Raw genomic sequence first — 15600 nt, forward strand, 5'->3', positions numbered from 1 at the left:
AATCTACTCATGTTAAATAAATTTTATCGAATTTAAAATAATAAATTTTAAATAAAAAAATAATATTTTTATACCTATATCTCAATGGTCCGTCTAGTCTGAATGGAACATCAGGATCATGCTGCTCTGATGGCATCTCGAGCAACTGTTGTCGTAATGGACTGATAGTCAGCATACGCTCCCATACCTAAATCTATAAATTTCAAAAAAATCATACATGATATACCCAATGTAAACTAAAATTAAATATTAAAAATAAAAATTTTTAATTCACATACCTGTAATAATACAAGATAACCATCAATCTCGCTCTGATCAACATAAGAACGCCGATACATAGCTCTGTACAGACAAGCTAGTACTGCACTACCCCAACTAAGTCTACGAGCGAAGTCTAAATCCTCTAATAATGGCAAAAACATCAACTTCATCTTATTCGATGAAGTATCGGATAACAGGACACCACCTAACAACCACAGCACCTGACCCCAAACATACTGCTGCACCATCTCCTCTAGTGCATCATCCTCAATATGAAAATGTTGATAATGATCATCCAAACACTCAATCCTGAGTCGTGAATGATCAAAAAACTGAGCGTCGGACTCAAATCCTAGCAATCGCAAGCACAAAACCTGCCACTCTGGAATGGTAAGCATGGGATCAACTCCAGTAACTGGATCGTCATCAACTGGTAGTCCAGTAAGGATGCTGATATCCTGTAAAGTGATGGTCGCCTCACCAAATGGAAGATGAAATGTGTGTATCTCTGGACGCCATCTCCCAAGCAAAGCAGTAATAAGACCAACGTCCATCTGTATACGATCAATCCGATATACTCCATAGAATTCAAGATATCGTAAATAATCCAGTACTCTATGTGGGATGTTCTCTGTCCTCCAGAAGTCAGCATCGGATCGTCGTAAATGAAGGTGTCTGGGCTCCTGCAATAAGATATAATAATTAGATAACATATATAATTTTTTTTTAAAAAAAATTAAATAGTAAGAGTAGGATTGGAATGCTTACGCCACCATCTAAAATAGTCTGTGATCGATGGTGCTCCTGCAATGTAAGAATACTGCTGTCTCAAGGACCAGAATGCTGCGGATCATAAGCCATAATACACTAATGAATCTAAAATAATGATATTATCATAAGTGTATTAAAAAATAAAAAATATGATAGCCATTCATTTTATGAAAAATATATTTTCAACACAATATTATTATACAATATAATTTAAACACACAATTTAGTTTATCTCTGGATATTAAATACGTATATTCAAATATAATCTCACAGAAATATATAAAACAATGACGAAAATACATCTTCGGAGCCTTTAATTTCTTTCATTGCTTAAAATTGAAGTGTGTTGAAGTATCCTAGAACAGCGACAGCGGTCATGATCCTGTTCCTTACAAATACCACAATGGTTCTTACTTCTTATTTGCCTATCATCCATCTCATTTCGTAGTCTTGTTGATTTTGGTCTACCTTTCTGCTTGGATCTCAAACAATGATGATCAGGAATACATTTGAACATACGTGTATGTATTCAATAATCTTCATGTGGTAATGGATTAAAGTCGCCGCTCCAAGCATTCATAAATGCTGTAATTGTATATGCATCATCCACAAACCTACTAAAATGTAGCTAAAACGTGTGAACATGAATATTTGTACATGCTCTACTTTTCACAAGAATAATCTTATGGTATTTTTTATTTTTTTTACACCAATTTTTTTCAAATATTTTTTTAAAAAGATAATTTGAAATGGAGATACTAATTTGAAATAATGATTTTTATTTGAATCAAAATTATAATTTTTATTTTGTAAAAAATTTAAAATTATAATTTCTATTTTTTTATTTTTTTTGAAAATTAATAATTAAACTCATCATTTTAAATGATGATTTTATTTTTTTTTTTCATCTGTAAAAAAAGATGGTGGTGTGGCCATCATAAAATATCATTCAAAATGATATTTTATATGATTTATATAATTTTGATAAATAAATTAAAAATTAAATTATTTTTATAAATTTTTTTTTAAAAATTATTTAGGTAAAGTAATCAATGGACTTCCCCTAGCGCTAGACTGGCAGCGGCAAAGGATATCCAAGCATTTAACCTGGCTTCCAGGTTGTCAGCAAGAATTGATAATATGATAAAGACTTGTTATACGTCAAAAAATAGGAACTTTATGTGCAAACAATTTGGTCCCTGGAAAGATGTGATTGATTTTTTGGAAAGATGTGATTGATTTAATCATGCATCTGTTGCAGACTCTCGCAGAATGGACAACCTCCTCTTTCTTCTTCTTCTTTTCTTTTCTTTTTCCCTTAAAATCTGGCATGAACTTTGATATATATCACTTGAATTATGCCTTCTTTTATATAAATGAGAAATTATAATTTCGAGATCCGTATATTTGGGAATGCATCATCAGAGAGGACAGAGACTCAAATGTAGAGAACTCTTTTTTTTTTGGATTGCACTCAACTTCCACAGTTCAAGCAAACTCGTCTGGTGTAACGATAGTTTCTCATACGGAGTCTGTTTGAAAGGAAGAGAATCCAAAGTACTTGCCTTCTAGAAGAAGGCGGTGACTCCCAAATAAACTGAGAGCTTATAGGCTAACTGATAAATCTATCTAAACTGAAAAATCTTTAATGAAGATCTCTGGAATCTAATCCAAAATCCTAAAAGATGTACTCGGAGGAGGCAATGCATGCCACAACTTTCCCCACTACAGAACAAATGGATCTTAAATGCTATGGGAGATGGGGCCCAAGTATGGCAGGCACCACATGAGAAAAGAGGACTGAAGCAATTCCGGACGTCAATGATGTAACCAAAGAGTTGCTGATGCAAGGAACCAATTCCCTTCTAACGCATGGCCCTGAAGTAAAATTAGTTCCTCAAAATACTAATTTTATTATTGACACCACTAGTTGTACCAATCTCCTCAAACGCCTTTTGTTTTTTTGGTACCTAGCTTGGGCCCTGTAACATTACTCTAATTTTATCATATGTTGGGACAAATATCTTGCTGCCAATCCCTATCCCTTCTGAATTAAATAGATAAAAAGAAGCACCAACTAGACCCACTTGTCATCTTATTTATGAACTGTATGATTGTAATCTCCGGAGCAAACTATCTCCAGCAAAGTGGATAGATTTATGAAACTTTGGTGCTTTCGTTTTGTTCTTTAGTTTTCCCTTTTTTTTTTTTTTTTTTTTTTTGGTATATAGTGAACAAGATCTTGGTGGCCGTTGCTGCAATTTGGAGCCACACATAGCAGATTTTGGAGCCCACACCATAATCTCTAGGCATGATCTAAGGTTAGTGGGGTTACTAATTACTATATAATATAGATTAGTGAGGATAAGATATATGTGGCTCGCACACAGACGTCTACAGCTGGGTCAGTGGAAAACATGAGATATGTAGAGCACCATAAGAGGAGGTGATGTTCGCAAGAAAAAACTCAGTCAACAGTAACTGCAATACCCCTCATACGGACTGTACTCAAACAACTTTCTAAAGATGTTCTCTATTTGCCAGACGTAAAGTTTCTTGCATATATGGTGGCTTTGCCATCATTATTCTCATGTGAAAAAAATAGTAGGATTAACCTATCAATAGATTGCTCGGTGGAGCACCCATATGATATGGCTAGCACGTGAAGCTCCATTCAAGTACTGGAAAGAATAAGTATATCAAAACTTTCAGATATATGACACCAAATGCAACTGTTGTGCCACTTCATTACTTGTTAATATAATTCAGCCAATAGAGACAGAGATCGAGAAGCACCAAGGAAAGCATAGAAGGTTTGACATCCAATAGGCATTTCTCTGTGACAAGTGAAAATTATGGATTCATGGAATCATAAACATATAATTATCAAATCTTGTCCCGGTTACTTGAGATCAACTTTAAGGACTCTTATCTAGGATTTTGTTCTTAGCATTATTGTAAGGTTTTTCTAATTTTTAGCAGCTTTCATTTATTTTGGGTGTTCCCCTTCTCCTTAGCAGAACCACCTCTGTTTTGTTTTCTATTAATAACGTTCGAACCCTCTTTTTAGTTGAGAAATTTTTTGTGCACCGTCCGTAACGTAGAAAATTTGATGTGGAGCGCACCGCTTTATTTTATTGAATCAAATGGTCACCGCTTTTCAACGCACATTTAATATTCATTTAATACTTATAATTCTATTTTTTCGTTTGAAATTTTGAATGATAAAAATATCTGTCACAGAATATCATAATTTTGACCCATAATGTCATAATTTTTGTCTTGGATGTTATAATTTTATCAAACAGAAGGGCATTTTCATCCAGTAAAATTATCATTTTTTTTTGAAATTTTGAATGATGAAAGTGTCCCTCTATTTTAACAAAATTATAATATTCAAGATGAAAATTATAATATTGTGGGTCAAAATTATATTATTCAAAATAAAAATTATGACAGAATGTCATAATTTTGATCCATAGTATCATAATTTTTATTTTGGATGTCATAATTTTATCAAAACAGAAAAATATTTTCGTCATTCAAAATTTTAAACGAAAAAGTAGAACTGCGGATATTAAATGTATATTGAAAAGCAGTGTCCAATAAAATAAAGCGATGCACTCCATATCAAATTCTCTGCACCGCTGGTGGTGCACAAAGAATTACTCCTTTTTAGTTTTATTACTTGGGCCAAAAATCTCTTGTGCCCGTTGGAAGCTGTACACCAGTTTGCCAAAGTTTTCCCCCTTTCCAACTCGAATCCATGTAGGAATCTTGTTGGATGGGCCCCAGCAACCAACCATATGATGGCACGTGTGCATTACTGAGATTCATACGTGACACGTGGCACCATCTCTTGCGTTAAAAGTGGTGGAGGGCCCACGGACAAAAGAAAGCCCTTGGGGATGGGGATGGGAGGCTATACACTATGACAGCACTTGCAGTGCTTTTAAGAATATGTGCTTATCCGAGGTTGATCCCCTTGAATATTTGGAAAGTTAGTATTCTAAGATAAGCTGTACCCAACCCTCTTTATTCTTTTACAAACTCACCAATCGGATTCAAAGAATTCAAAATTAGATCAAGTTTGCTGGAATCATGGATGACAAATAGATGTAGGTATGAATGTATGAACACTTAAATCTCTGCACAAAAATATCCTATCTAGATTGCGGAGACAGGATCTGATAGAATCAATATGATCTTGGGTATATATGAATACTTGGACATGCACACTGACCAGAATTGTAGGATGAACACCTACTACTTGTGTTCTTGTATGGTTAGCCAAGTATCATCTTCCATTTTCTCAGCGGCTATGTTAAAAGAAAGAAGAAATTATGAAAACTATCTCAACGAGCAAAGCTCCCATCACATAAAAATTTCACAAGAGCAAAAGGAAACAATATCACACCGCTACTATAAAACTTCAATGTTTTTTTTTTTTTTTTTGAGAGGTGTGGAGAGTAGTGGGAGAACCCAACTACTCACCAATTTTATTCAGAGTAAAAGAGTTTAGGAATTCTATAAAACTTCAATGTGACTGTAATTTTTTAAATAACTGTCAACACCGCACAAAAGCTGAGAAAGATGGAAAACAGCAAAGTTCTAGCTGTATTATCTAACCTTTTCACTGAGATCTAAATTGCTTTTGGCTGACAGACAGGACCAATGATTTTTTTTTTTTTTTGGTTAGGTTGGGGGTGTTGTATTAAAGAAACACACGACAGAGGATAATCTTTTATCACTCCTAAAGGCTCTAAACATTGATGAAAATAGAAAAATAATTAAAATTATCAATAAAACCTCTCTATCTCCACAATGGCAGATTTTGGTGCTTAAACTTTGGACAAGTATACTAAGAAGTATTGAAGCAAGCTGGCTGATACCTTTCAAAAGCACTTTCAAAAGCACTGGTTAACTTTATAGGTACTGCTACTCTCTTGCCCTAGAAGCCACACTGCGATGCACATGTAGAACGTTTTTTATTTAAATAAATTTAAAAAAATATAATTTTGATGTTTCCAGCTTTGTAAAAGATGGCATAGGTGTCCCTGAGGGTATAAGTTACCCATCCACCAAAAACTAAACCAAAAGCTAAGCCACCTTTATCAATCCCCTCTATATATATATATATATATACTGCTTTTGAACAAGCCCACCGAAACACTTCTCCAAACTACCACACTTAACTGAAGTCCTACAACCATGTCTTCTACTTCTCCCACTTCTCCGGCCATCATCCATTCTCTGATTAGAGACTTCTACTCTAGAAGACTTCTATTCCACACTCCCCTCTATAAACAACCCACTCAACTAAGCCCATCATGGACCAGCCCGGCCGGTTCTGAGCCGGATTCCGGCAGACCGGCGAGTAGCTTCGATGCCAACGTCGTCATGATACTTGCCGTTCTCCTATGCGCTTTAATATGTGCACTAGGACTCAATTCCATCGTCCGGTGCGCACTCCGGTGCTCGAACCGCATCGTGGTCGTCGAGCCCGATACCAACCCGGTGGTTCGGTTCGCCCAGACCGGGCTCAGGAGGAAGGCCCTCCGAGCCCTGCCCACACAGGTATACTCGGCCGGGGTCAAGCTCGATGGGGCCAACACAGAGTGCGCCATCTGTCTCTCGGATTTCGTGCCCGGGGAAAGGGTCCGGTTCCTGCCCAGGTGCAACCATGGGTTCCATGTTAGGTGCATCGACCGGTGGCTCATGGCGCGGTCGTCGTGCCCGACCTGCCGGCAATGTTTGTTTTGTTCGAGCCCGAAGACCTCCGGTTGCACCGAGGTGAACCAGCCGGGTCAAGCACCGGTTCAGGCAGTCCTAGTGCCATTGGAGCCAGAAGGTCTGATTACTAATTATGAATCATAGAGAGGATTGTTAGCTATTTTTTTTTTGTTTTTTTCTCTTTTTTTTTTTTCTTTTGTTTTGAGAAAATCAGGGCTGTTAAATACTTAAACTTGCTTCAGGGTTCAAAGTATATGTAAACCGTATATACCGGGCTGCTGAAAAGTTTTGAGTGTTATGTTCAGTAAAAGAATATATATATAAAGAGAGGAGTGCTGTGCTTACTTTTTAAATGATTTGCAGCTTGGGATCTTCTTTTCTATACTATGCTCTTTTTTCATCTTATTTCGTTTTAAATATACTTGAAAGTAAATGTAGGTGCACTCCGATCGTTCAGCATCATGTTCCTATACTTGACTGCACTGGATGTGCATCAGAGATATAACATGTAACAGTGCAGATCAATTGTGTCATGGCCCAGTGTTGCAGATTCAACTGAAGGTAGCAATCAACATTGCCCTTTTTCCTATAGAAATGTCGCATCACAAAGCCTATGAATGTTGAGAAATTCTAGAATGATGCTCCATCGGCACTACTTGTCCATGACAATTCTGCATGATGCCTTTCAATGGATCCAATGCCACAGCAAGCTCAGCATCATAAGGGCAAAAGATCTTGGCCCTTACAAAGTCCCATAACATAATGTAGTACTAGGTGTCACATAAGAGTGGCAAGAAAGAAAAATTAACTGGCTCTTTTGAGCCAATGAAGTTAAAGATGAATGGAAATCTGAAGTGCAGCCCATCAAGTTCCTAGGAGCATCCAGTCTCAAGATGGCAACTTGAAAAGGATTTCGTCTGAATCCCCTCCGCCAAAGCGTATCTCCAGTAGATTGTCTCGATCTTTGCTTCCTACCGGGCGGTCTCCTTCGCTGCCGCCTTTTCCATGGTGGATGCCACGCGCTAGAGTAATCGGGGACAACAAGAGAGGCCATCGACCAATCTTGAGAGACTTGGTTGAAGAATGACACAGCACCGCGTTCCACGCTGGCTCAGTTCTCATAAATTATTGCTGTTTTAACTTTTTCTTTTCTTCTCTTTTTATCTCTTTTAATTTAAAGCAAAAAGCATGCTTTGCAATATGTAAAGTTAAAAAAAAGTTAACTATGGAAGTGCAGCAAGTGGAGAGGACGGATACTTCCCGTTGTATCTATTTTAGAACTCTATAATCTATATATTTATTTATTTATTTATTTATTTATTTATGGAAAAGTAGCCCAAATGATCTCAGAAATCACACATCCCCTCCGTCGATGATGCTCATACTGACAGGATAATGTTTCATCACCGTTATGTACCACATAGGCGAGACAAGGTTCGAGCATTATGGGAGTCCTCCCTCAAGTAGTGCCGTTCCAAGCAATTTTGTGGATAAGAATACTCAAGTGGCATGAGCAATTACTTGTGCAGGTCTGCACCTGGCATGCTAGCATCAAATGTGAACTTTGCTACTTATTTTTTCAGTTCCCGCAGGACTATAAGTGACAGGTTTGTATCTTCCACACTAAAGAAGGCTTCACCTCTCACAAATTTTCCATTGGATGGTGCCATAGTGGCTTCGAGATCTATGCAAACAGATGCATCGGAGGGTTCAGAGTGCTTTGAGATCTATGCAAAGCACAATCATTCTTTCACGCGAAGGATTCAACCAGAACGCAGACTATAATGCATAACCAATTGTTGGCTTTGCAATTAATCTTTCAATTGCAATTCATTTCCATATAGGTGATACCACCTTCCAAGATTGCTAGAGAGGGAGTGGAAACGAAAATGGATGAAGAACGAAGGTGCTGATATTCACACAATCCACACCCATTCTGAATAACATCATATCTCATACAAAAATCTAAGTCCGGTTCACGCCTGTTTCACGAATCCCGCCTCCACGAGATGGGGATTAATGAAGTTTCAAATAGAGAAGCTTGTGTGAAGACTGAAGACAGAAGACTTCCAAATGAACACAATTCTAAGGAGTTTTTTGTCGTAGATAATGCATTTTAGATGTACGCATAATACGCCAATGCACATCTCCACAACAACCCCAGTGACCACCAATGACAGTAAAATTGACATCTAAGCAGCTTAACATAGGGACATCATAAAATTACCGACAAATAGCCACTTGAGCAAAATTTGGAGGAAGAATAAACCAAACAAGCATGCATAGTTTAGGCATGTGATGGCCAAGAGATGAATTTATTGGAGGTTGATAAACAAATAAGGAGCACAAAGTACATCATCCACCGAAAGTAGCTTCCCTCTATCATTTTAGTTTATCAAAAAGCTTCTCTGCAACCTGCATTTCAAGTGGAAATATTCAACATGAAGTAGTCTCACTCTAACTTATAACGCATTTTATTGTGTTAGGCATTCCTTTTTTCAATGTTAGACGATTAACTAATTATTATAACAGGTGAAGAAAAGAAAACTAAGGGGAAATTTACTCACGCATTGATCAACGCATTTCCAATAGTCAAAGTATTGACCAGTGCAGTGCTTGTGCCCGGTTTCATCATCTTGGATCCTCTTGACACACTCCTGTATATCATGAAAGTAATTAAAACTGTATTTTTAGACAAAATTGGAAATGAGTGAAGGGAAAAATATTCAAAAACTGCATATCTCTGAAGAAAATTGCTTTCAAATTACAAGATCAATAAAGTCCTAGAAATAGAACAGAGCAGGAGAATGTTAACCCTCATCCTGAAAAAGAAAAAAAAAAAGATGATGCTGACCCTCAAAAATCAGAATAAGCAAGAATTTTTGAAATCAATTTAAACTATAACATGTGCATGTGCCTAAGAGGCTTTGGAGAGGAGGCAGGAGCAATGAAAATGCCTGACCAGGTTTCGTTCAAGTATGGGGGTCAGTCAATCAATGGGTCTTCAGTTACAAGTCTTCGTGAAAATAAAAATTGGACTGGTCTTTTTTTTTTTTTTTTAACAACCTGATGCAAGGAGAGATTATAAGAAAGGAAATGATTACAAGTATATTATTAGCACAAAAAGCATGCAGGTACAGAAGAGATAACAATATCAAGAATCTTTCATCAACCATGTAATCTGCCAACCATAATATTCAATCATTTAAATTCTTAGAATTGCACTAGAAAATGCATCCAGTTTTCAGTTAAATAAACGACTAACTTTCAAAGGGGATAAATCTGTTTACATTAATTTACTATAATATCACAGTCCAGTTAACAATATGTTTCTTTAGATTAATAATTATCATCAAGCTTTCTGCTGTTTCAGTATATATTCAGAATAGATGCACTCCAAGAATATAAAAGAATTAAGCTAGAATATACCAAAGAAGAAATTACTGGCCACGAAGCATCTCAAAACTAGGGAATGGTGAAGCTCCCATCTAGTGGAAATCAAGGATAAGCTAATGCTGGAGGAAGCTGAAAGCTTTTGTGATTAAGGACATTGATAGCACATGCAACAGCACGATTAAAACTTTATAAGCATCATGGTTGAGATTGGTGGATATAGATTGGATTAACAATGATAAGGAGAAAAACAAGCGGGCACAGGCAGCGAGATGCTCAAAAGGAAAATTATGGCTGCAAACTCTACAACCAGCATGACCTACCTTCCCTAATGACAAATCAAATAGAAGCTAATGACAACAACAATAGACCTGGATCGTTGCTTAAGAGTAAAACCAGAAAATAAAAGAAATCTAAGAAACCATTTGACCAGGTGACAACAAATATGTAAACCACCTCTGATGCACATCAACAACTAGAACAGCATGTGATCATGTCTCTGACCCTTATATCCACTGGTCGGGAGATAAAGAACAATATTTCCTAAATAGCCAAGTGATTGCAAATAGGAGGGCTTAATCCTGTCTTACATTGAGAATTATGTCCTAAAGATGAGGGAAAAAAACTGACAGCAGTCACAATTTTTGGCATGACTAAACCGAATTTGAACAGGATTCAGGTCGTGCAACATGTCAGATTATGTCAGGCATCACGACACAAATATTAAGCACTAAGCAGGCAAGATTTAGCTCAAGAAGCCTGATTCTTGTCCAGTCAATGCTTTTAAGCTGTGATGTAATAATAAAACACGTTCCAATGATATAATAGTAACAGACCCATAAGTGTGGCACTCCAAGCACCATGAACCAGAAACAGAACTTGCCATCTCATTTTACACATCAAAAGGAACTTCCAAACCAAAATTATCAGCAAAAAGACAATGGTCAAGTGTGTGCCAGATAAATCATAATGGAAATGCAACATGCTGCAGCAGGATACATCGTTTTTCTAAAAGCCTGCTCTTTCCATCTCCCTTTCTTCTCCCCTTGCGTTTGTCCCCCTCCCCTCTTTTGTTTCTCATTTTTCTGTGTTTTTTCCTTCTTTTGTTCACCCCTCAAGTTGGCAAGATCAAAATCACCGTATAACCCTGATGTAACCATTTAGTAGCAATACCTATACCCAGACCAAAGATAGGGTAATCTTCATGTAAATTCTATGCAAAATTGAATTTCTATTAATAATTACGAACATGGTTTACTTTTCTTTCCTTTTTTCCTATTTTTGTTGCTCGTAGGATTTCATTCGTGGGTCACTTGGGTGGCCAAAGAAGGTTGGTCAAGTACCATGTAAGCTATTCATCAACTGACAAGGATTGGATATGGCTACAAGGTTCAACCTGCAGTCCAGAAAGAATTTGGCAGTGTCGACAAGCTGATGATTCGGGTTGGGTTCGAGGTGAGCACATAACAATTTGCACAGGAAGCTGACCGACCTGTCACTTTCCATTGAAGTAACATATTTGGTGTTGGCATTGTTAATTGTGGCTAGGAATTAGATGCAAAAGCAGGCTTTCTCTTCAAAATGGATCACATTTCAGCTTTACTTCAAAAATGAATTACCGATTATCCTTAATATGTTTTGATTCAAGAACATCAATGTGTTACTGTCTCCTTCAAGGGAAAAGATAATCATATCCTAACTGAATAATATTTTGCACATGATAAGCATCTTTTAGTACCTTAAAAAAAATATTTCCAACATATCAAATGGATAGAAGCCCGTGATTTTTCAATGAAAAGACAAACATAGACTGACGAAATATCAAGATATGTTATCACCAACAGCTCATGTAGTTACCAATAGCTCATCTGTCATGATGCTGGACAGACAAAATGGATGGATGAGATAGTAATTATCATTTTTTCAGACTGCACATAATATTTATTTGAACTTTTATCACCAGATAATTATGATAATAGAATATGCTTATGTGACCAAAAAATTTGACTACTTTGGACTGTCAACTCAAAAATTGTCAACAACATGGCATCTGATAATGTGGAAATATTTTCAAACAATTCATATTTTAGGCAAGTTCCTTGAACAGCCTAACTAGGGTTGGAACTAAGACTATGCTGACATGAGGCCCATTGGGCAGGGCTGGCTTCTAGTTGAGATTTGGCCTAGCTTGAGAGTGTTGAGACAGGTTTTAGAGACCAACCACAAATCAGGCCAAGCCCAGGCCCAGCCAAAAGACTGGAGCCCAACCCAACCCAAAGCCTGCGACCTAATCCCCCAAAATCCCAACTCCCCATCCCCATGCACACTCCATATCCAGTACCACCTCCCCCACTCGAGCCATCCCCTTCCTCCTCCGACCCATCCCCCTACCCCACCCTTCCTCTCAACCTCCATCTCCCCCTCTCTACCATCTCTTCATTTCTCTTTTCTCAGATGTAAAGACAAGGGACACCCATGGCTACCCTCTTCCCTATCGCTCCTCAATCAATGCCACCACTGCCCCCTCCCAATGCCTTCTTGCCACTCATCAGCCCCCCTCTCATCATAGATGAGCCTTGTAGGTGCCAAGTTCCATATTCAACGCCATATCCACTCCCATGCCTCTTTGTCATTCATCCGCCCCCCTCTCGACCATGGTCGAGCCCCCACCAGTGCCCACTTCCAAATCCGCCACTGCCTAGACTCAAAGAAAAAGAAAAGCCACAGGTAATCACTAATGCATTATTTTCTATTTTCTGTTTCATTGATCAACCTGGAATTTAAGGTGCCAAATTATCAGTTGATTTAGTAATTACATGAGCTACATTGAACTAGATGTCAAGTTAGCACACCTGATGCTGCTGAGAGCTATTGTGTGAGTCAACTTTGTAGTTCCCCACTAAGATAGCCATTAACATTAATTAGAAATTAGAGATGTGGAAGCAGTTCAAAAGATCTGAGAGAGTAAAACAAAGCTTGCCAGTTTGCATGAGCATTATAAGATTGCTGGCCATGCAAATTACTGTATCATCGCAGCCCAAGAAAAAGAAAGAAAGCTTCATGATATGGGAGATTTAACAGCACAACTAAAGGGACCTTATGTGCAAAACAACTTAACCACTTGCTTTTGGTACCAGTCTTTCTTTATTAGTATACTAATATGCATTTTCTGATAACATTTTTTATGTTGAAAATCTAAAATTCACTGTTTAATAGGTCTACTACTTTATGACAATCATCTCAATTCATTTATCCAAAGTTTACTCCTTTAATGGTCATACATAAAATGCACGCATGCAGATATGTATACACGTTCAGTCTGTATGTATGTACATATGTCTGTAGAGACTGTGAATTTACATATGTTTTGTGCAGAGCTGTTTAAAAAAATGCCATTCATTACCCGATATTCATATAAAGCTTTTACACATCTAGGCTGGCAACGTTCCTCAAGATACTTCTTTGGGTCAACAAGTTCCTCATCGGCCCTGAACATACAATAGACAAGTCCCACATATGAATTTGAAGCACGAAAAAAAAAAAAAGTAGAACTCCATGCATTTTTGCCGAATGACCATACCATAAAATACAGTTCGTATCACCGCGATGTGAAGTTCTCTTTATAAATTTATTTACAGAGTTAACTGCTACAAGAGGATGCCTTCAAAACAAGCTTTTGATTCTTTTCTTGAAAATTCCTAGTTTGGCTTGCAACAAAGGAGTAACAATTTACCAGAGCTGAGATGTTTGTAGGCATCTAATTATAACTAGGTCGGTCAAAAGCCAGAGCCAGTTAAAGCAAACGTTAAGGGTTGCTGGAGGCATATATGAGTTCACAAAACATGAATGTACAAGAATCGATCTAGGAAAAACTCTCTTGACAACAAATAATTCCTTCCAGATTTATGAAACTATAGAAGATCCTCGTTGTCAACTTTCTTGTCCCAGGCGCACATTAGATTGTCCTGTGCTCAAGACCACTGATCACAATAGATCGGAATCGGGAAATTGCATCCTACAATAACTACTGCATTCATTTCAATCATCTATTCTCCCCATGCCTATGGATTCAAGAAGATGGAAAGAAAAATATATGCCCATAAAACATTTATATAAAAAACCAATCAACAGTGGAAAATACACGGGCAAAAAATTTATAAAGAAAGAAAAGAAAGAAAAGAAAAGGCAGTGAGCTAGATTTAAACACTCACATGGAGAACAAAATCGAGAGCTGGATACGGATTTGGAGATTCCTCCTGAGAATATTCAAGAAAAAAAATCAATTCTTTTACAGTTTAAGCATCAAATTCCATTGCAACTGCGCAGAAAAAGGGCTCGATCTATTCAGATCTTTGATCGCCGGAATTGGGATCACCGCGAGGAAAACATTTGAGGAACTGAGATCGTGGATCGCGTGAATGCGATCTGGAATCCTTACCTTTTTGACTGGATGGCTTTGGGCGTGGACTTTTGGAGGGCTCCTGGACTTCTGGGGGCGGGACGCAGATGAACCCTAGAAGAGGCGACAGCCTTATTATTCTCGTCCAGCACGTCCAATTTGGTGGCGTTCGATCTGGTCCGTCCAAACCGTGAATTTCAAAAACTGTGGGCACACGGTTCGATCCGGTTCGGACTTCTAAGAGAGCAGAGAACCGAACCGAGAATAAGTTACGGACGCACAAAATTTATATGCCACGTGGAGTGTTGCCACTGGGATTTCAAAAATCTTCCTTCTTCCAATTCTTATAATTCAGGAGAAAAAATAATCATTTGATTGAACAAGGCTGGGTTTTATTTCGTAAACTCAAAACAAATGGGGTCTTGAAAAAGTTGCAAATAACTATTTTTAGATATCTACAACAAGATGGATAGATCTCTATTAATCTTCTGAGCAATACTAATCTAAATATAAAATACCTCTACAACTTTTTTGACCTCAAATCAGATGTTGTCAAAATTGATTTTTATTTTCTGTGCACCTTTTTTTACCAAGCTTGTAACACTCTAAGACCTCATCCAAAAGACTAGCCATGAGATATTATTTGAAATTTTTGATCTTATATAAATATCGATAATCTACTAATTGTATAGTCGATACAAAATTAAATATATGCTCGTATAGATCCTCATATTCTCTTCTCATTTAAACCATAGTATTCTTATCAGACTAAGAGTCTAAATCTATTCAATCCAATTATAAGCACCACAAATTCAATCTAGACTCACATTGCATTATCTTTTAATCCATATGAGCCAAAGGTCGGATCTACTCTGATATCATTTATAAGATTTTAGATCTCATTTAAAAAGATTGGTCGAAAAATATTTCTTAGATTTCATATTCTTGTATAAATATCTAAGGTCTATCAATTGCATAGTTATTGTAGGGCAATTATATACTTGTACATCTCTTCATATAAATAAAAGTTAATTTGTGTACTG

The 15600-nt window shown here is 37.2% G+C and overlaps 2 protein-coding genes across 2 annotated transcripts; one reads left to right on the forward strand and one right to left on the reverse strand.

Annotated features, from left to right (window-relative positions):
* Window positions 1–6204: 6204 nt before the first annotated feature.
* LOC105038334 (RING-H2 finger protein ATL78-like) lies at window positions 6205–8321 on the forward strand. Its single transcript, XM_073258738.1, has 2 exons — window positions 6205–6883; window positions 7204–8321. The coding sequence occupies exons 1-2, from the start codon at window positions 6244–6246 to the stop codon at window positions 7275–7277; spliced, it is 714 nt and encodes a 237-aa protein (XP_073114839.1). The 5' UTR covers window positions 6205–6243; the 3' UTR covers window positions 7278–8321.
* A 667-nt stretch (window positions 8322–8988) lies between these two features.
* LOC105038450 (cytochrome b-c1 complex subunit 6-1, mitochondrial) lies at window positions 8989–14724 on the reverse strand. Its single transcript, XM_019847727.3, has 5 exons — window positions 14597–14724; window positions 14370–14414; window positions 13562–13646; window positions 9333–9422; window positions 8989–9180 (listed from the first exon to the last, which is right to left on the reverse strand). Coding segments are annotated over exons 2-5 (210 nt in total). The 5' UTR covers window positions 14372–14414; window positions 14597–14724; the 3' UTR covers window positions 8989–9147.
* Window positions 14725–15600: the final 876 nt, after the last annotated feature.

This window comes from Elaeis guineensis, chromosome 1, assembly GCF_000442705.2.
Source record: "Elaeis guineensis isolate ETL-2024a chromosome 1, EG11, whole genome shotgun sequence".
NCBI classification, from domain to species: Eukaryota; Viridiplantae; Streptophyta; class Magnoliopsida; order Arecales; family Arecaceae; genus Elaeis; species Elaeis guineensis.

Excerpts from the sequence above, each read along its gene's own strand:
- LOC105038334 (XM_073258738.1), top strand. The coding sequence starts at position 6,244 with ATGTCTTCTACTTCTCCCACTTCTCCGGCCATCATCCATTCTCTGATT. Across the intron at positions 6,884-7,203 it reads AGTGCCATTGGAGCCAGAAG|GTGCACTCCGATCGTTCAGC; the intron begins GTCTGATTACTA and ends AAGTAAATGTAG.
- LOC105038450 (XM_019847727.3), bottom strand. Across the intron at positions 9,423-13,561 it reads AAGCTTTATATGAATATCGG|GAGTGTGTCAAGAGGATCCA; the intron begins GTAATGAATGGC and ends CATGATATACAG. Across the intron at positions 9,181-9,332 it reads GGAAATGCGTTGATCAATGC|GTTGCAGAGAAGCTTTTTGA; the intron begins GTGAGTAAATTT and ends CTTGAAATGCAG.